This window comes from Siniperca chuatsi, linkage group LG22, assembly GCF_020085105.1.
Source record: "Siniperca chuatsi isolate FFG_IHB_CAS linkage group LG22, ASM2008510v1, whole genome shotgun sequence".
In the NCBI taxonomy this organism is placed as follows: Eukaryota; Metazoa; Chordata; class Actinopteri; order Centrarchiformes; family Sinipercidae; genus Siniperca; species Siniperca chuatsi.
The window spans coordinates 6,206,944-6,227,996 of record NC_058063.1 but is presented as its reverse complement, the minus strand read 5'-3'; the positions used below and the strand labels follow the sequence as shown (position 1 = coordinate 6,227,996).

Here is a 21,053-nt window from a genome sequence, read left to right as displayed (position 1 = left end):
TCACTGGGACACTGAGAACAGAGCCATCATTGATGTTATTAGTAACACCTGTGCTTTTCCTACTATGTTAAAAATGTCTGCTGTGGAGAAGGCCTCTTGTACTATTAAAAGCCAATACCCTCAAAAAGAAGTGTTGTTTGGACAAAATGAGACGTGAGTGTGGATCACCCAACATTAATTCTAATGTTAGGTGTCCTATCAGTTGTAGTATGAAGACATTATTTAAGCTCAGGGTTAAGAAAAGCTTAAAATAGCTTCGTTATTATATGAGAAGAGTACAGTTAACTTTTAAATATTAACACTGATATATTTTTTTAAGGACTTTTGGTGGAACATTAGGTTTCATTTTCAAATAACATGCTGAAGAATACCTTTGTGTTGTACTGTGAACTTCATAAATGACTCTTTGAGGTTCTGAAGGGGCTTTTGCACTTCTTGTTCGGAAGTACTTTATGTGGCCAGTTTGAACTAAGAGATGAACATGTACAACACTCCGCCTATTTCCAACAAAACCCTCTGTACAAGAGCTCAATGATATGAAGGGTCATTGCAGCGAGACGATCACGCACAATGATGAACTCTACCTTGCTTTCAGCCTTACTTCTCTGCAGCCTCAGTAAGTACTGGTATTGGATTATTAAACGCCTACTGCAATGTGATTATTATATTAATTGAGATGTATTGTTGTTGCTTTATCAGCTGAGGAGTTACTCTGTTGTTGTCTCTGCTGTTTGTTTCAGGCTGGATCTCTGTCTCAGTTTCTGAGTCTCAGACTGTGGAGGTCCAGTCTGGCGAAGAGGTCACACTGCTGTGCTCCAACATTTCCAGAAGTTCAACTCACACATTCTGGTCCAGACTCGTTAACAGAGCCAAGATCAGCTGTATCGCTTCTGCATACGGGTCTAACATGAATGCTTCATTCTGTGATGGCTTTCAAAATGGAAACTTTGAAATGAGATCCAACATCTCCACAGTTTTTCTTAAAATCAAACAAGTGGATTTATCTGACTCTGGGATGTATTTCTGTGGATTTTACATTGATGGACACACAGTGATTAATGTAATACATTTAAATGTTCACGGTAAGGCTGATGTCTTGTCTTTATTTTGGTGTCCATTTCAATACACTGAAATTTCAGTCGCATAACTGATTTATGAAAATAAAATCAACATAAAATGAATCTCATATTTCATTAAAGGCAATGACGAATCTCACGATGTCGTCACTGTTGAGTGTGAAGGTAGGATTGTCCTAAATATTGCTTTCATTTAACAGATTGTTGATGTAAAATGTAAAAGTTGTTGATGGATTCAGTTTTGTTCATTTTAATGTTTCATTTAATCATCTTTCTTGTAGAAGAGTTTGACGGAATAGCAAAGCTGATGAGTGTGATCCTGGGCGGTCTGACTGTTTTCCTCATAATGCTCATCATTTGTCTGATTGTTAAAAGCAGGAAGCTTCAGACAGGTACTTTTACTAGCTACTGAATCTATGTTTGGCTTTGTTCGCTCATCCTCTTTAAAGTTGTGCCAATGTGACGGAATAATCCCAAACCTCCTTTGTGCCAAAATGCAATTAACTGTGACATTTATGGACAATAATATGGAATTGTTGAACTGACATTTGACATTTGTCTCTGTCATATATGTAGCTCATAATGAAGAGCACAATCCACAAAACCAGAATCTGGGCTCAGATGACCTGAACTATGCTGCGCCCAGTTTCCATCCGAAAACAAAAAGAAACCGCAGGCCTGCATCAGAGAGAGAAGTGGAAACTCATGTTATTTACGCTGCCAGCAGGAAGACTTAGGAAGCAACTGTAACTGCAGATCAGAGTAAAACTGATGCCTTATTATATTAATGTGTTGAAGGGATTTTGTGTGGCTCAAGTTACCATACCTTTGTAAAAATACATACTGAAATAAAAAGCTTATATTCATGCAAATGTTTGGTAGTGCTGTGTTTTAATTCTCACCTGCTCCATCATCTCACCCTCTCTCTCTCTCTCTCTCTCTCTCTCTCTCTCTCTCTCTCTCTCTCTCTCTCTCTCTCTCTCTCTGCCAAAGTCTATCTTTTCAATGATGTCTAAAAAAATATGATTGGTGTTTGATGGAGGAGGGGCCTGTGAAGACACTGATGACTGTCCAGAGTCTCTTACAGTTAAAGTTAGATGGAGGTCTGCAGCAGTGGAGGAGTGAGTGAGCTACACATCACTTGTTTGACAGCAAGAGACAGCACAGTGTGGGCTGAGGACAGCCTGAGGTGAAAATCATGAGGCCTGAAGCAGTGAATACAGGCTGACTTTCTTCTGTCAAGAAAAGGAAATCAGCCTCTACGTTGTACAGATGTTTTTGAAAATTATAGACTTCACATTATAGAAACTGGATTTGTTATTAACAGCTGACATCACAGCCTGGCAGCCTATATTTGAGTGCTAAATGTCCAGCTGAAAAATGCAAAGGACACAGCAGCTACTCAGGCCCTCAGTGTCTTTGGATTATGTCCTCCACCTGCCCGTCCTGGCACTTTCCACTGTAACAAACAGTCCTGTCTGTATCAGCCTAAAATAAAGTCTCACCACAGGAAGACTGGCCTTCAGCTGCATGCTATTTTCTCCAGTGTGTAACTTTCACAATGTAAGAAACAGTCATCAGCAACAAATAATAATAAAAACCTGTACTTTTTGGCTTTATCTCACTCTTGATAGACTGTGTTGATGACAGAACTGATGTAACACTTACTCGTAACCTAAAAAGGTTTGAGCTCATCTTGACAGCCATGATTTGTAATTCTGTATGCCAAAGACAGACATGATCTTTATTCCTCTTGTGAGACCACATGTGGCCTCTGTTGAGAGCAAGGGGGGCCACTATGGACCTTTTTCACAGAGGACATTTTGACCTGTCACAGTAGGGAGCGCACGGGTGTAAATAATAAAATGAATGATGGCTGAATTCCATTTAGCCGCTTCAGTTTCAGGCTCCTGCCGTTGTGCATGCTGGCTCACTGGGACACTGAGAACAGAGCCATCATTGATGTCATTAGCAACACCTGTGCTTTTCCTACTATGTTAAAATGTCTGCTGTGGCGAAGGCCTCTTGTACAATTAAAAGCCAATACCCTCAAAAAGAAGTGTTGTTTGGACAAAATGAGACGTGAGTGTGGATCACCCAACATTAATTCTAATGTTAGGCGTCCTATCAGTTGTAGTATGAAGACATTATTTAAGCTCAGGGTTAAGAAAAGCTTAAAATAGCTTCCTTATTAGATGAGAAGAGTACAGTTAACTTTTAAATATTAACACTGATATATTTTTTTAAGGACTTTGGGTGGAACATTAGGTTTCATTTTCAAATAACATGCTGAAGAATACCTTTGTGTTGTACTGTGAACTTCATAAATGACTCTTTGAGGTTCTGAAGAGGCTTTTGCACTTCTTGTTCGGAAGTACTTTATGTGGCCAGTTTGAACTAAGAGATGAACATGTACAACACTCCGCCTATTTCCAACAAAACCCTCTGTACAAGAGCTCAGTGATATGAAGGGTCATTGCAGCGAGACGATCACGCACAATGATGAACTCTACCTTGCTTTCAGCCTTACTTCTCTGCAGCCTCAGTAAGTACTGGTATTGGATTATTAAATGCCTACTGCAATGTGATTATTATATTAATTGAGATGTATTGTTGTTGCTTTATCAGCTGAGGAGTTACTCTGTTGTTGTCTCTGCTGTTTGTTTCAGGCTGGATCTCTGTCTCAGTTTCTGAGTCTCAGACTGTGGAGGTCCAGCCTGGTGAAGAGGTCACACTGCTGTGCTCCATTTCCAGAAGTTCAACTCACACATTCTGGTCCAGACTCGTTAACAGAGCCAAGATCAGCTGTATCGCTTCTGCATACGGGTCTAACATGAATGCTTCATTCTGTGATGGCTTTCAAAATGGAAACTTTGAAATGAGATCCAACATCTCCACAGTTTTTCTTAAAATCAAACAAGTGGATTTATCTGACTCTGGGATGTATTTCTGTGGATTTTACATTGATGGACACACAGTGATTAATGTAATACATTTAAATGTTCACGGTAAGGCTGATGTCTTGTCTTTATTTTGGTGTCCATTTCAATACACTGAAATTTCAGTCGCATAACTGATTTATGAAAATAAAATCAACATAAAATGAATCTCATATTTCATTAAAGGCAATGACGAATCTCACGATGTCGTCAATGTTGAGTGTGAAGGTAGGATTGTCCTAAATATTTCTTTCATTTAACAGATTGTTGATGTAAAATGTAAAAGTTGTTGATGGATTCAGTTTTGTTCATTTTAATGTTTCATTTAATCATCTTTCTTGTAGAAGAGTTTGACGGAATAGCAAAGCTGATGAGTGTGATCCTGGGCGGTCTGACTGTTTTCCTCGTAATGCTCATCATTGGTCTGATTGTTAAAAGCAGGAAGCTTCAGACAGGTACTTTTACTAGCTACTGAATCTATGTTTGGCTTTGTTCGCTCATCCTCTTTAAAGTTGTGCCAATGTGACGGAATAATCCCAAACCTCCTTTGTGCCAAAATGCAATTAACTGTGACATTTATGGACATTAATATGGAATTGTTGAACTGACATTTGACATTTGTCTCTGTCATATATGTAGCTCATAATGAAGAGCACAATCCACAAAACCAGAATCTGGGCTCAGATGACCTGAACTATGCTGCGCCCAGTTTCCATCCAAAAACAAAAAGAAACCGCAGGCCTGCATCAGAGAGTGAGCTGGAGCCAAACGTGGTGTACGCTGCCACCAGATAGACTCAGGAAACAACTGGAACTGCAGCTCAGAGTTGAACTGCTTTAGTGTGTTGGAGGAGTTCCCATCACTTGTTACCATATGTGTTGCCATCACCAAAAATCTATTTTTTTAATAAACATATATGCATGTCAAATTTGAAATCTTTTTGGCTAGGCTGAGTTTTAAGTCTCATCTATCTCTTTATTTTCTTCTGTCTGTCAGACAAAATCTAGCTTATTTTGTAAGCCTTGTCTGTCTGAGAACAAAAGAATATGATTGGTGTTTGATAAAGGAAAAGCCAGTAAGTACATTGATGGATGTCCAGATTCTCATATACTGAGTTTTAGATGGAGGTCTGCAGTGGAAGAGTGAGTGGGGTACACATTATTCTCTGACAGGAAGCACAGTGTGGTCTGAGCACAATGCTGCTGATATGTGCTTGCATGCATTAGTGGGCATGCATAGTGAAGGTGTTGATGCCCTACTTGTTATTTTCCATTGTGGTGATGAACGGTGCTGTCAGTAACAGCTAAATTTAAAGATTCAACTACAGAGAGACGAGCCTTCAGCTCTCTGCATTATAACTACACACAATAAAGACTAATTGACTTTTTTTAGTAAAACCCTTAAAAATATTCTTTAATTTTCTTTTTTTTAATCAGATCCAATCCCTTAATTTATCGTTAAAGTGTGTTGAAATAGAACTTTACATTTTTACCATGCATTCCATGATGTTTAGTTTGAAAACGTGACAGATTATTAGCTATCATATTCCCAATGTTGAGAGTTGTTGACAAGTGGCATAATGGGGACAATTTAGGGCAGGAAAACATCTTCACTGACATTTGTATGTCACATTGTTTCTATCTATAAGGTGAGTCAGATGATTACATGCTGCATAAAATTATTAAAAAACGAAAACAGATACTTAACAATTAAAGCAATATAACAAGCAAAGCAATGCATAATAGTACACACCATAAAACAGCAACTGAAAACTACAAGTGAAGACACCTTAATTACTCAATAGACTGACATCTTTTTTAGTTGAATATTGTTAATTTATCACATTTTGCCCCAACCACCTTTTAAAACTGTTGTGGTTAAACCAGTAAAGAAACTGTACCTTGATCCAGGATCTCTCAATAACTATAGACCAGTCCTTAACCTTCCATTCTTTTCAGTGTTTCTCAGTAACTTCCAGCTCACATAAGTAACAGCAATCTATTTTAACCTTTTCAGTCTGCCTTTAGGGCCTGTCATTCCACTGAAACTGCACTGAATAAAGTGGTAAATTACATTTTGCTTACCACTGATTCAAATTCCACTTTGGTACTTCTAATACTGGTCCTCAGTGCGGCTTTTGATACCACCAGCATACTGGCATACTCCTAGATTTTCTTGAAAACTACTTTGGCGTCTCTGGCTTGGTTCTCGCATGGTTAAAATCTTATCTTTTTGGAAGAACAATGTGTTTCTTATAATAACATTACATCATAATTTTCTGATGTGAAATATGGTGTACCTCAGGACACTGTTCTTGGCCCTCTGCTTTTCTCTTTATATATTTCATCTTTTGGCCAAAATATACGCAGTTTTGGAATTAATTTCCACTGCTACCTACGCTGATGATACTCAGCTATATGTGCCTGCAAAGGCAGATGATGATGCTCAAATTAGAAATCTAGAGGCCTGTTTATGTGTTGTGAAATCCTGGATGTCACGTAATTTGCTGCACCTAAATTCTGATAAAACTGAGATGCTGGTCATTGGCAGCCAAGAATCTTGGTGTTATACTTGATCCTACGCTCTCTTTTGATCAGTACATTAAAGAAATTACCAAGATCGCCTTTTTCCACCTACACAACATAGCTAAAATTTGGTATTTTCTGTTTTGGCTGATGCAGAGATCCTAATTCATGCCTTTGTTTCATCTAAATTGGATTACTGTAACGTTTAGTTGTCTGGCCTACCACGCACTACTACTAAAAGTCTTCAAATGGTTCAGAATGCTGCAGCTAAGATCTTAACTAAAACCAGAAAAACAATTCAAGATGGTCTGCCTGCAGTGTTCCTCTGTAGGGTCGTTTCCAGTGCAGGCTCCGCTCTCAGGGCAGCTCCACTGTCAGGACAGGAAATGCACGCAAAAAATACAAAATAAAATCCTGTAGACATTTCTGGTAGAAGCAATTTTGTCATTGATTTACATTTAATCAATCAGTCAACATTGTAACGTGAAAACTATTAATTTCTTAAATGTAACATATGTATTGATTTTGCCTATTCTGTCTACGTAGCATGTAACATGGGTATCTATGCCAGTGTAGCAACATATATCAATTCAATAATTCAACAAGTCACAGTGTCTTATTTACACTCGCTATTGATTTATTCTGTCAAAATAGAACAAACTCCGTCCATATAGCCTAGAGACATCAATTCCCAGAAAAACATAAAGCTTGTTAATTGAACAATTGGAGCTTAAGCATTTCTTCCCGTCTTTCTCAAAACACAAACACACACTTTTCATTGATAATTTCCCTTTGAAAAATAATACTACAGCATTTTAGAAAAGTGTCAGGTATGTGTTGTGTGATAAAAGAGTATCAGCAAGAATGAAAGGAAAGGTGAAAGGTGTTCAAGACGGTGGTGAGACCAGCGATGTTATACAGCTTAGAGACAGTGGCACTGAAGAAAAGACAAGAGGCAGAGCTGGAGGTAGCAGAGCTTAAGATGTTGAGGTTCTCTTTGGGAGTGACGAAGATGGACAGGATCAGGAATGAGTACATCAGAGGGACAGCTCATGTTAGACGTTTCGGAGATAAAGTCAGAGAGGCCAGATTGAGGTGGTTTGGACATGTTCAGAGGAGAGACTGTGAATATATTGGTAGAAGGATGCTGAGGTTGGAGCTGCCAGGCAGGAGGTCTAGAGGAAGACCAGAGAGGAGATTTATGGATGTAGTGAGAGAGGACATGAAGTTAATTGGTGTGTGTGAAGAGGATGCAGAGGACAGGGTTAGATGGAGGCACATGATTCGCTGTGGCGACCCCTGAAAGGGAACAGCCGAAAGGAAAAGAAGAATTTTACTGCAATCAGCTGAATTTAATATAAACTAGAATTACCAACCCTGTATGCCTCTGCCAACCAGTCAAGTTGTCATAATCTATGTTATGAATACTTTAAAGGAATTGAATAAAGAGGTATAAAGTGTATTTTTTGGCTAAATGGAAGTTATCACTATACTTATGATACATATGTATGATTCCAGTGAATATACATAGATTGATGAAGGATTATCATAGATGTATTGGCTAAACAGGTACACATGTACTTGATTACTATGTAAAGTTGGATTCTTATAGAGTATAGCGACACAAAATGTGGTGCTTTTGTTTTCATCTGGCATTTTTAGATGCAAAGCCTCTCTATGAGTTGTAGGTAAAACTCACTCACTCACAAGATCACGATTATCTAGGCGCGCGATAAGTTGTTTGTCTGTTTGTTACAAGTGATTCCGAAGGTGCTCGAAATTCAGAATGAGGCAGGAAGTGAAAGGCAGAATGGACAAGATGGAGGAAAGCCCCGTACTGTGCTAGTTACTGTTTACTCATTGTGTCATCCCAGTCAACATGTGTGTGACATCTGGAATCGCCCAATTAATTCTTAAATTATGGCTAAAAACCTCTTTAGAGGTCACAGTGACCTTTGACCTTTGAGTCAAAAGTGTCACCTATTCAGTGTCTGACCAACTGTGAAATATGGTCACAATCTCCCCTTCTGTTCCTGAGTTATGGTGCTGAATAATGGCCAAAAAAGTTTTGTTTTTCAGGACATTATGATGAACAGTGAAGTTGACCTTTGACCTTTTGGATAAAATATGTCATCACTTCATTGTTGTATTCCTTTAAACATCTGTGTGAAATGTTGTCATAATTACCACATACATTCTTGAGTTATGGCCAAAATATGTTTGTCAAGGTCATTTTGAGGTCACAGTGACCTTGACCTTTGATTAAAAAGTGTCACCAATTCATTTTCTGACCAACTGTGAAATATGATCATCAATTCTTGAGTTATGGCTAAAAACGTATTTTGAGGTCACAGTGACCTTGACCTTTGACTTTTGACCACCAAATTCTAATCAGTTCATCCTTGTGTCCAAGTGGACGTTTGTGCCAAATTTGAAGAAAATCCTTCCAGGCGTTCCTGAGAGGCGTTCAAGAGAATGGGACGGACGTCAGGTCACAGTGACCTTGACCTTTGACCACCAAATTCTAATCAGTTCATCCTTGAGTCCAAGAGATATCACGTTCACGAGAAAGGGACGGACAGACGGACAGCCCGAAAACATAATGCCTCCGGCCACGGCTATCGCCAGCGCAGAGGCATAAATACTGACAACTGTGGGTATTTGATATGACACAAGAAGCTGATGCGTCGACTGTAAACCTGAAGATCTTTAGAAGAGATGTAGTAGGCCAATACAAATTTTAATCTATGCAAGCAATATCGGCACACATGGAGGGCACAGGCGCAGTTTGCATTGGTTTAGGGGACTCACAGAACCCCCTAGTGGGTTTTTTTTTTTTTTTTATTAAACAAAATGTATTGAGTTAAACCTCAGATAATATAAACTACTACTCAAGTTTCACTTTCAGTTTCTAGCGGAGATAATTCATCAGCACACCGCTGAAGAGAGGAAAACAAAGCTCATTAGGAACGCCTGTGTGGACACTCAGCGAGTGAGAGGAAGAGAGAAGAAAGGAGGATTCAGCTCGCGCTTATGAAATGAATCATAAATATTGATTACAGAAGTGTTGGTTTTGGTAGGCCTATTGATGTTGGAAACGCCTGTTTAATTTAAGTTCATGTCATATTAAATGATTGACTGACTGGTAATAATGTTTAGCAGCATACCTACATATCAGTCTGGCTTAATTTATGGTAGTACTTTGTCGCTGTTATGAGTTGACTTACCTTGGTTATGAGTGATGTGTATATTATTACAGACAGAGAGAATTAAAGTACAATAAATAGGTACAGTAAATAAGAAAATGTTTATTTTAAAGAGCAGATGTCTTTGTTTGAAAGTAATGGCATTTGTGTACATTTTTCCTTTGTTTTCTTAAAAGGTTATCAACCTGACTAAACTCTAGTAAGTGCTCATATTACTTTTACTAAAAGCAAAACTGGACTGTAACAAAGTAAACTAAGTGAAGCGGACTGAAAATAAAAGAAGAAAAGAAGAGTGAGTTGTCCTGTGCATCGGTTTTCAAGTTTGGGTAAGCGCTGCACAAAACCTTGTATAACTTGACATGCACTTTGGGATAATATTGACCTCGCACCTATGATGGAGGGCAGGAATAATTAGTTAAAACCTTATCTATTTTCATAAAATAGTTAGCCTTTTATTTATGTTGTAAGCCCCAACAACTTATTATGTAAAATATTTATCATGTTATATACACTATTCTGTTGTGTGCTATTACGGTAGATGGTTCCACCTAACTCCTTAAAACTATACTTTGATGCTACATTACTCACTATCATTTAACTTTTAGACTGTACCGCACTACTGGCTTAAAACTACAGTAGGTAACTTTTATAAAAACTAACTTTTTTGGCATATTTGCTGAAACTGTCACTATATCCTAACAGTAGATAGCAGATAATCTGTGAAATAAATCAGGTTCCTCTGGCTCCTCCTAGTGCTCCTAATGCCATTTGCAAGAATCCACCGTGCCCGAAAGAAAACAACCAATCAGAGTCAGGAGTCGTCTCTAACGGGCTGTCAATCACTGCTCGTGCACACGCTACACCGCCCTCTCCCCGGCACACTCAAGCTCAATATCTTCAGCGCACTGCATCAAGAGAAGCTTTGCAAACACAGAAACGACAAGCAGCAATGAAAACACTGCCCATTCCTCCTTTGCCTACAACGACGTTTAGTACAAAACACTTGTGTGAACACGTCCTGGTTCCACACGGAGCTTCGGACTCATTACGTTAGATGCCAAGTCGCTCGTATCGACGAGAGGCAAAGAGGCATGATGGCAAACAGCGGTGAATAACTTCTGAGGGGGGGGCAGTGGTGTGTGTGGTGTAACGTTAGCTACTAGCCGCGCGGCTTTCGCTGGCACAAAGTTGAACGTCTCCAATTTTTTTTTTCCTGTTATTAGAGGTCAGCGTGGCAGTCCAATAATACGGCGCACCCCTCCCGTAGAAATCTCCGCTGTTTCTTGCCCCTTACCGCCGAAGCAAAGTGCTGCTGAGGCAGTCGAAGAGGTCTGGACCTTCCTCTCACGCCGCTGCGTTGCAGCTGCCTCTGAAGCCTGGGGCGCGCTGTCCTGGGAGCGACTCGATGCGAGCAAATGCGTCGGTGCCTCGGAGAGGTTGTTAAATTCCGCTAATTTAATAAAAGTGCCGCGGGGTGTCGGAGAAGACGCTGGAGAGGGACCGGGGTCTTAGCGAGACTCAGGCAGTGCAGAGAGACCTCTGAGGAACGAGGCTTCACAGGGCAACCGGCTCCTTCTGCTCTGCTGTGGGTCTCGAGGGAGGGGCTTAGCGGAGTGATACGAGCAGCAGGGAGGGACGCGGAAGGTTTTCTATTGTATAAGTTTATGCATATTGCTTGACTTTTTCATTTTAGTTTCCTTTGTGTATTTTTATTTTCTATTCTTATTCTTACCCATCATTCATTTCATATTATTAAGTGCTTCATTAAAAAAAACAAAGCAAAAAAAAAAACACACAAACGGACAAAATGATCAAATAAAGGCCCTTTGTTCAGCAAACAGCATATCACAACAATAGTAGTGCGCTACTGCTTGTATTCAATGTCATTAGTTCGGCATTCACGGTACACCAAATACCCTTGGCTATCTGTAATTTCTTAACAACACTTCCACATGTCTTCAATGTTGTAAAATACAAACTTGAATTCCCTCTCATATTCGTCCTGGTCCTCACTTGATTCCTCAACCCAGAGCTCTATACAGCTATGCAGCTCTATTTATGTTTTAGGATCTATATTTTGTCATCATAAATGTACTATGATTTTCTGTTATGAATCTATTGTCTACACACAACATCTATTACATGTCTCTCCGCCCTGGGAGAGGGATCCCTCCTCTGTTGCTCTTCCTGAGGATTCTTCCATTTTTTCCCTGTTAAAAGTGGTTTTTAAGGGGAGTTTTTCCTCATTCGACTCGAGGGTCTGAGGGCAGAGGGTGTTATACGCGGTACAGATTGTAAAGCCCCTTGAGGCAAATGATATTGAGCTATATCAATAAAACTGACTTGACCACACAATATCTTGTCCAAACAACTCTACATCAGCACTCTATAAACTCTGTGTGAAACAGCTTGTGGAGGGTCATTGTGTTAATAACACCATGCGACATCAATGCTCTTGTCAAGCCAGAAGAAAGTTTTGTGTTGTGAGCATATTCCCCCTGCTGGCCTTGAGTGGTATCCCTAGATTAACAAAAGCAAAACTGAAACCACTTGGAATCTGAATGAATGTTGGCATAATGTTTTAAAAAAAAAAGGTTTTAATATTTTAAAATGTATTTACATCAAAGTAGAAATCTAATTTCTATAAAAGGATGGCTTCAGACATAACAAATCAATCAATCAATAATATTTGTTTCTTGTATATGTACAAACATATATAAAGATGGCTATGTGTCAAACCTCAGTTCTTTCACGGTACTGACGAAAATGTGTTCTTTTGTTGAGGAATCCTGTGGAACCTATGGAAAAAATTAAACAGACGTCCCACAAGATTATATTTTTTCATCTTGTGTGCACAATAGATTCAATAAATACATTTTCAGGACTTTTGGGGTCCACAGAAAACTGTCAAGAAAAAAGATGGCATTTATTCAAGAAAGAGTACAAATTTAAAGTATTTATTTAGCTGTAAACTCCAATTTGTTGATCTGTGATAGAAACGATTTTACCAATTTTAGACTATTTTATTCAGGCAAGTTCTTGTATAGCTGCTTGCAGGGGCGTCATAGTTGGGGGAAAGTGAGTAGGGGATCTCTGCAGACCGGAGACTTTGAATGGGAGGGGTAACTGTCAATTAGAGGCTTACAATACTCTGCCATTCAAAAACTAATTCCACCAATAAGCCGCCTGAACCAGTTGTCAATCACTTTTTAATTCGACTAATCGTCTTTCTCGTAGTGAGAAGGGGGAGGTTCGACACAAAGAAGCAAACTTACCTCGTTTCTCAGTGTTTAGATGCAAAGTTTTCAGCTCTAGTCAAAGGATCAACAGACAGCAACGTTTTTAATCAACATTTAAAGTGAATAACAGAATATAGCAACTTTCACCACTGCTCATTTTAGAAATCGCACGTCGTGAACTTATTGGCTCACAGAACTAGCGGCCTCAGGAGGGAGGACTGCAGTTGGACCCTTCTCCGCCTACCGAGCACGATCCTGGGAAAATGAAGGCTCGCTAGCTAAGATCCATTCTCCATTTGATAATCTAATCAAAGAACATGTTTTCTTGCGTTGGTCCTTCTAAAATGAGCAGTGGTGAAAGTTACTATATTCTATTTTAATCAAAAGTGGGAGTGAACCAGTGGAGTCCCACTTTCTAGGAATCTAGCTTGGAGCGTATTTGCATCGTATAAACATAAATTAATCAGCATCACAGCTACATATGACATTATATCTATCAACATTACCTAAGAAAAGCTTACATGGCCCTCAGTTTCAGACACAGCCACTGAGAGTGGAGCAGCAGCAGGTCAGACAGGTACCGAGGGAGATATTTTTTTGTCCTAGTATGGCAAAGGCATGACCCGCCCTACTCTGCCTCTGATTGGCTGATATTCTTACCCTAACCCTAACCAGTCTCACTCCTCTTGCCTAAACCTAACCAACCCAACCGACGAAGGCAAAGAAAATGTGGCGTACCGAGGACATGAGACAGGGTGAGCTCGTGAAGTGGCTACTGAAAGTAATTACAAGCAATCATTTGACGTTGAGGTGTTCAGCCCCATTCCCAGTAAGCTAGCATGACTTGTTTGCTATCAACAGATTCATTGCAATCTCAAGATTCATATATACCTAGCTTAAAAACTGAGCCCACAACGGCCTTCAAAAGACAGTACATTTTAAATGCCAGATGATCCACCATCATTTTCAGAGGCCAAGTAAACCAAGAGCTGAGGAGAATAATTCCAATTTGAAGATCATGGTGATCAATGAGGCAGAGTCTAATTAAAATATAACCTATGGTTCTGTTTTTCACTTTTAGATGTTTAAATTATGTTAGAAATAGGCCTATTTTTATTTGGCCTATCCAAACAAGACAATTTAATTTAAAAGATATATATCAGCTTACCTTGTTTTTTTCAATGTTACTGTTACTGGTGCATTCTGGTCAGAGTTATGAAAACAAAATTTTATCTTCAAAAAAATCATCAGAGACTGCTTATGTATACGGCCCAGAATTTTGAGAGACATAACTATTTTGCTAAGTGAAACCAAAGGTTTTGTGGAAAACATATTTATATAATTCAAAGGTGTCGAACAGAGTATTTTTTTTGGTTTCGGTTTTGGTTCAGGTATCACACCCATACTAATATTGAACATTTATAAACTATACCCGGTCCTAATTATAACTGTAGATAGTTCAGTGACTGCTCCTTGTGCCTCTGTTTCAGGGTGAGTAAATGTTAGATTTATGCAGTATTATGTTGTAGTCTGGGCTAGAACTGGGGAAAACCAATTTTGCTGTTTGCAGTGTTTAAAAAGGGAAAGCCGATCCAGTGTCATCCACCCTTCAGGGGCTCTTGTCATTTCTCTATTTTTTTGCCTCCTCGTCTCCTCGTTCCTCCGTCCTCCTGCCTGTGACCCGGAAATCGATCTTAGCGCGCCATCTTGAAGGACACCTCGAGGAGCAAGGAGACAGGAGGCAATTTAAAAACCGTCGTGTGGCACAGCTGCATCATCTGTCCATTGTTATAGAGCTAGAGATAGAGCCCTGAAGATTCATGCATTTAGAGTTCATAGCAGTGTGGATTGCTTCCCACTTGGAGCAGAAATAAAGAAGAAGGGAGTAGTAAGCGCCGTGCCATTGACGGTAGAGGCCGAGTCATTTCGGGAGGTCAAAGATGTGTGTGAGGCAAGAAGGCTGACAAGATTCAGAAAAGGGGAGAAAGAGGAGAGTGACTGGGTGTGTTTGACGTTTGAGGGGGAGTTGCCGGAAAGAGTGTACCTAGATTATGTGTGTTACAGGGTGAGGCCGTATGAGTGAGCGCCTCTCAGGTGTTTCTGCTGTCAGGAATATGGACATGTTGCTGCAGTATGTAGAGGAGGCAGAAGATGTGGGAGATGTGGGAAGGATGACTGTAATGTGGAGAAGTGCAAAGTGCCTGCGCTGCGAAGGAAATCACCATATGGGATCAGAACAGTGTCCAAAAAGAATTAAGGAAGTAAAAATGAATAAGATCAGAGCAGAAAAGGGATTGTCATACGCTGAAGCTGCTAAGTGAAATGCTGGCAGTGCAAAAGGAAAAGGAGCAGAAAGGAAATGGAAATGATCAGAGCATCAGTGTGGACAAGAAGCGATTTCTGGCATTTATTGCCGTGGTTATAAATTGCGCGGCTGTAATAAAGGGGACGTCGGAAAGGATTAAGATGGTGCTGGACGCAGCAAGAAGATTCTTGGACATTGTGGACACATCTGGAGAGGATCTGGATGTTACACTGAGGGAAGGAGCTGCACCAACTCAGACAACGGGGTCTGGGTTATAGAATGGACTATGGCATGGGGGCACTTTGGGTGGACACTGTAAATAGTTTACACTGTGAAGCTGTTACAATCCAGTAGGTGGCGGTAATGCACAATTATGGATGCCAACCGCCATAAAACGCAACAGAAGAAGAAGAAGAAGAAGCAGAAGAAGAATATGATAGTAACGTTATATAGCTTTATATATTTTATGTGAAGCACTACAAATGTTGGTATGAAACGTATTATACAAATAAAGTGACATATCGTATATTATATATATGATTTAGGGATATACAGTATATTATATATGTGATTGAGTTATATAGGCTACAGTATATTATATAGAAACACAATGACAAAGTAAAATTGATCTCAAATGCAGCCCACAGCCCCAGCTGCAACTGTCGTCACAGGACTGTGCTGTTGGAATATTTGCACACAACATAATGGGCATTAGACTATATAACAACATGAAATACAGAAAATTAGTGTTTGTGAATACAACAGGATCACTCGTAGAGTCCTGCTCCTGCCATGGTTTGTATATTCCAGTGTGTCACCCCTCTTGTGTACAACACGTGCCAAAAAGCCTTCCGCAAAGGATACACCGGCGTATCCTCGATCATAGCTCCTCGAGGTGTCCTTCAAGATGGCGCGCTGAGATCCATTTACGGGTCACAGGCAGGAGGCGCAAAATAGAGACATGAAAAGAGCCTACAGCTGGAATATACAAACCATGGCGGGAGCAGGATGATCAAATACGCGATCAAACTTCCTGCCCCTCACCGTTTGTGTAGTTGTTGTTGCTGTTCTAACCGCATTCCTTAATGACATTTCACCTTGATATTATGTTTTTATCAGCTACACCCAATTTAACTGCTACTGTACAATCATGACGTTTACAAGTGCAAACAGCTGCTAACATCACATTATACCAACAAGAACATTCTCTTCTCAGCACTAATTTGCAGTATTTCATGTTGTCATATAGTCTATTGCCCATTATGTTGTCTGCAAATGTCATTCCAACAGTACAGTCCTGTGAGGACAGTTGCAGCTGGGGCTGTGGGCTGCATTTGAGATCAAATTTACTTAGTGTGTTTGTGTGTAGTCCATAAATCACACGAATATTGTATATCCCTCAGTCATATATATAATCTACTGTATATCACCTGCCTCGAGTCTCTTCCTCGCCGCCTCTGCTCGCTATCGAGGAGCTACAAAGTGAGAATGAGAAAAGTCTACTGTAATGCTGCCTTCAGGTTCATATATTTCTGCAGGTCTGTTTCCATGTGCAAGGCCTGTATTTTCTGAATAACTGAAATTAGTTCACATACAACAATATTCTGAATTGTGAATACACTGTCATGCTGAACGTCTGCTTAAATATTTCTCATCCAAATATTAAGTTCGACTTGCAGTTGCAAAGTGGCAACAATGATGCTATTTCAGAAACTACACCTACACAGTTTTCACAGCAGTACATTAGTTAACAGGGAGTCCGTGTTGTTTTAAATATTTTATTCATGCAGGTCAGATTCCAAAAGGGCAATACAATGCAAAGTACTGTGAATTTCTCACGTCCATCAAAATCCTTTTGTGTAAAATCAGTTACTATAGCAATTTCATTGTATTAATTAACTTATTTTACAAGTCTTTAAAAATCTGGTGTCTGCAAGACCAAGTGCAGAATTTACTGATGTTTTCTTCAAGTCCATTCAGTCAGAATCTTCTCTTGTCAAGCTTAACCAAACTATGCTATGCTGAATGATTCTCTTCATTTCCAATAATCAAAAACATTTTACCTGAAGCTAACTACGGTCTAGTCAGTATTCCATTTGCTGGCAGTGCCCGAAAAAGGACTGTGAACTATGTACATGGCTTTGAATTATTTCCCAGCAAACACTGGAGACAAAGAGTAGCAGATTTACAGCTGAATGGATAGTTGTATGTGTACAGTGAATAAACACTTGACTAGCTAACACTGCAGGACCTGTAAATAATCAAAAGTTTATGCCACTGTCACAAACCTCTGTTGTAACTACTAATATTGACCTATAAAAAAGTTAAATGTGAGCATTACTTTCTACTTCAGTAGTCCTTAAAATCCTTGACTTACCTGTTGACTCTGAAGGTCTCCAGCAGCCTCTGATGTCATCTCCCCCAAGATTCAAGGTTAACTAGTCTCAGCTATGAAATCTCAGCTGGTGGAGTATGGCTGGATTGTGTTACACCCCTTCTTCACTTAAATACTCAATTTTGGCACTGAAGGGGACAAGCTAGAAGGTACGCTGATGAGAGATTAAAGCTGTGGCACTTCAGACAAGACCAGAGGGGAGATATTTCTTTAATCAGCGTGACGATTTTAACAAGCTTGTTATACGTGATTTCATCATTAATAAACGGATAATCATTAAATATAGGAGCTGATGGGTTTTTTTTGGTTTGTTTGTTTGTTTGTTTGTTTTTTAAATATCCTAGTAGAGTATTCTAATCAATTCAAGCGGTTACACTAATGAGGCGTTTTAGCGCTGGGCATAATTTTGAGCACATCTGTGAACAACATTACACAAATCCGTTTATTAAAAACAAGTTTCGACAATGGACAGGTACATGTGAACGTTTTGCGGTAACTGTCCTATTAACAGTTACTTTCTATATTTGTCAAACCCCTACGTCTTAGTTTAAATTTTCACAGTAACGCCACATGTACGTTTGGTTTTTCGATGGAAAAGATTAACATGATGGAACCAACGTGTAGATTAGATTTAATACCAAACATGATTCAGTTCAGTTAATCTACAGTCACAAGTATCGCCTAGAAACTGCTGCTGAAATCATTCAGCTTTCCAAGGTCACACACAACATCAGAACACTAATTATTCAAAACGTAAAAGTACAAATTAAAAAAACCAAAAAAACGCCTAACTCAGACGTCAAGCATTAAAAATACTACAGCACAATAACAAACTAAAACAATCAGGGGAAAAAATACGAGTGTAAAACCTGTCCCAAAAATAATAACAAAAACAGACGTGGACGTCGGCAATTTAGTTCCTCCTGTGAGCATCGCAGGGGAACGTAACGCGCTCAGCCGCAGACAGGAAGAGGATAGTGTCACGTGCTTCAGGAGCCGGCGAGCGGCGACGCAGTCGGACGATCCTGAAAAAGAGCAAATGACACAAATGAACTGTCTGCAACTGATGATACAAAGAACGTTGCTCCATCTTAATTATCTACATGTTGACTTTTGTTTTTTTTTCGAGTTCTGTATCTCGGGTCCCGTTCTTCAGTCACAGAGATCCCAGACTGAACAGTCTGTCTTTGTCGGATTATGTCGTATAATGCCACATTGAAAAACTGATATTAGCTGAAATCCAAATTAGTGCACAGATGTGCATTACCAACGAATTTACAACTTGTCGTACACATGCTGTTTCAAACCTTGTTTTCCCCCACAAGATCTAGAGCGTGCAGGACAAATCAAAAGCTGCCTCTGCCTTTACAGGGACGAATGGAAATTTTAGAAAAGATAAGAACACCAGTCTATCTCAGACCTATTCTCACCTTCACATGCCAGGGCCTTGCTTAATAAGCGTAGCGTGCAGGCGGTGGCGGAGGCAGGCGGTCTGCGTAGGGGTCCCTGGCGCGAGGAACTCCGTATGCCGGGACCCGGGAAACCGGAGAGAGTCGGGAGCGTTCGTAGGAGTAGCCATTACTGGCGGGGGGCATTGGCGTGCTAGGCGCTCTCCTGAGGGGGCTGCGATCTCGGGCATAGTACGAGGACGGAGGAGGTGGAAGGGGCCGACGCTCATATGGGTCAAGCGACGAGGTCATAAGACGGTCTCGGACGACGGCAGAGGGGGGAGGGGGAGGAGGAGGGGCGCCAGCCCGTTGGTCCTCATAGGAGGCGATGCCATACGGCCGGGCTCTGTACTTCTCATAGTAATCTACCACGCCGTATCTGTCCCTCTCACCCTCATAGGGACGGTCAGAGTAAACAGCTCGTCTAGGGGGAGGGGGTGGCAGAGGAGGGGCGGGGTAACCTGGGGGTATATGGCTGAGGCGGCCTCTCAGGTAGCTGGGTGGGGGAGGCTCGTGCCTCTCTCCTGGATAGCGAGGGGGCCAATAGCCACCCCTGTCTGGAGGAGGAGGGGGGTAGTCATCCCGTTCGTCATGTCTGGGACGGCTCTTAGAAATCTGGACATGGATGCGTTTGCCTAAATACAAAAAAAATTAAAAGTACAGATGAAGAAAAGACAAATTAAATAATTAGGTTTAAAATATGACAACATGTTACAACTACTTCTTTACTTGTTTAACATAATGTCCTTCCTTACCTTGAAATTCAGTGTTGTCCAGTCCCTTGATGGCATCCATAGCCTCGTCAGAGTTGGACATGTGTACAAAAGCAAAGTTCTTGACAACAGCACACTCTGTGACTGTGCCGTACTCTTCAAAGAGAGCACGGAGCTCGTCATCAGATCCCTTTTCTACATTCGCGACATGCAGTTTGACTGAGCCCTGGTTCTTCCCGTGGCTGGCCTCCACGTTGATTGGCGTGCCGTGAAGCTTGTAGAGGTGCAGATTCTTAATGGCTTTGGTGGCTGCCTTGCGGTCATCCATGTGGACGAAAGCGTAGTTCTTGATGATGGCACATTCTGTGACTGTGCCGTACTCGGTAAAGAGTGCCTTGATTTCATCCTGGTCTGCCTCTCGGGGCAGATTTCCCACAAAAATCTTCACCATTGTTTAAGATCTGTTTTAGAGCAAATAAGAGAATAAAAGGAATACGTGGGGACGTGGAGGGAATAAACGTTTAAATAACGATTATCTGACAGTATAACGTTAGTCCCAGGTGCGAATTAAACGGGCCCGTTCATTGCAAAATGGCTGGCGTCGGTTTAACTAACGCAGCAAGTCAACTAGCCTTAATTTACTATTTTTTTTGCCTAAGTCAACGTACTTATTTTAACATTAAAACGATTATATCAAATTTGTTGTTATAACGCTACAGTATTGATTTTCTAAACATAATTCCAGGTCTTTGTTTAGCAAATTTGCTAGTGCTAACTATTAGCTACAGTTAGCTTGCTAGTCAAGCCACGCTATCACACAAAGCGTCGAGCTGGCGAACACTCAGAGGTTAGGCGATATTTCAGGAATTTAAAACACTGTTAATTGCAAATGTCACGACCCTGGCGTGTAAATTTTCGGTTACCTTTTTACCAGACGGCCTCTGCAAAGAATTCAAACCCTTTTCGAGAGCTTTCCTTTGCCGACTTCCGTTTGGGTTTTGTCTGCCTTTTTTTTCCTTTTTCTTCGTCTACGTTTTTCCCGGGTCACAACCACACTGCCCCGCACAGTCCAGGAGGGTGTAGTATCCATCATAGTTTTATGGATTATATCAACAAACGTTTAGCTGCTTTATGTCTACATAAACGATCATTTTACATATGTTCTACCTTGTGCTAGCTGTATATCATATAGTCTTTTCCCAAATTC

At 40.4% G+C, this 21,053-nt stretch overlaps 3 protein-coding genes across 3 annotated transcripts; 2 read left to right on the top strand and 1 right to left on the bottom strand.

Annotated features, from left to right (window-relative positions):
• Positions 1-570: 570 nt before the first annotated feature.
• On the top strand, positions 571-1,925 carry LOC122869817. The gene is made up of 5 exons (XM_044183148.1): positions 571-616; positions 741-1,082; positions 1,200-1,241; positions 1,358-1,468; positions 1,653-1,925. Exons 1-5 carry the CDS (start codon positions 571-573, stop codon positions 1,811-1,813), a joined length of 702 nt encoding a protein of 233 aa, XP_044039083.1. The 3' UTR covers positions 1,814-1,925.
• Positions 1,926-3,562: 1,637 nt separating this feature from the next.
• Positions 3,563-5,075, top strand: LOC122869810. Its single transcript, XM_044183133.1, has 5 exons — positions 3,563-3,621; positions 3,746-4,084; positions 4,202-4,243; positions 4,360-4,470; positions 4,655-5,075. Exons 1-5 carry the CDS (start codon positions 3,576-3,578, stop codon positions 4,807-4,809), a joined length of 693 nt encoding a protein of 230 aa, XP_044039068.1. The 5' UTR covers positions 3,563-3,575; the 3' UTR covers positions 4,810-5,075.
• Positions 5,076-17,054: 11,979 nt separating this feature from the next.
• On the bottom strand, positions 17,055-20,922 carry rbm4.3 (RNA binding motif protein 4.3). The gene is made up of 4 exons (XM_044183131.1): positions 20,770-20,922; positions 19,889-20,307; positions 19,116-19,768; positions 17,055-18,710 (listed from the first exon to the last, which is right to left on the bottom strand). Exons 2-3 carry the CDS (start codon positions 20,295-20,297, stop codon positions 19,137-19,139), a joined length of 1,041 nt encoding a protein of 346 aa, XP_044039066.1. The 5' UTR covers positions 20,298-20,307; positions 20,770-20,922; the 3' UTR covers positions 17,055-18,710; positions 19,116-19,136.
• Positions 20,923-21,053: the final 131 nt, after the last annotated feature.

What these genes read in the sequence shown, in the direction of transcription:
- LOC122869817 (XM_044183148.1), top strand. Translation starts at nt 571, where the DNA reads ATGATGAACTCTACCTTGCTTTCAGCCTTACTTCTCTGCAGCCTCA. An exon ending in CTTACTTCTCTGCAGCCTCA is followed by an intron (nt 617 to 740) that starts GTAAGTACTGGT and finishes TGTTTGTTTCAG; the next exon opens with GCTGGATCTCTGTCTCAGTT. An exon ending in CGTCACTGTTGAGTGTGAAG is followed by an intron (nt 1,242 to 1,357) that starts GTAGGATTGTCC and finishes TCTTTCTTGTAG; the next exon opens with AAGAGTTTGACGGAATAGCA.
- LOC122869810 (XM_044183133.1), top strand. Translation starts at nt 3,576, where the DNA reads ATGATGAACTCTACCTTGCTTTCAGCCTTACTTCTCTGCAGCCTCA. An exon ending in CTTACTTCTCTGCAGCCTCA is followed by an intron (nt 3,622 to 3,745) that starts GTAAGTACTGGT and finishes TGTTTGTTTCAG; the next exon opens with GCTGGATCTCTGTCTCAGTT. An exon ending in CGTCAATGTTGAGTGTGAAG is followed by an intron (nt 4,244 to 4,359) that starts GTAGGATTGTCC and finishes TCTTTCTTGTAG; the next exon opens with AAGAGTTTGACGGAATAGCA.
- rbm4.3 (XM_044183131.1), bottom strand. Translation starts at nt 20,297, where the DNA reads ATGGTGAAGATTTTTGTGGGAAATCTGCCCCGAGAGGCAGACCAGGAT. An exon ending in GGACAACACTGAATTTCAAG is followed by an intron (nt 19,769 to 19,888) that starts GTAAGGAAGGAC and finishes TTTTGTATTTAG; the next exon opens with GCAAACGCATCCATGTCCAG.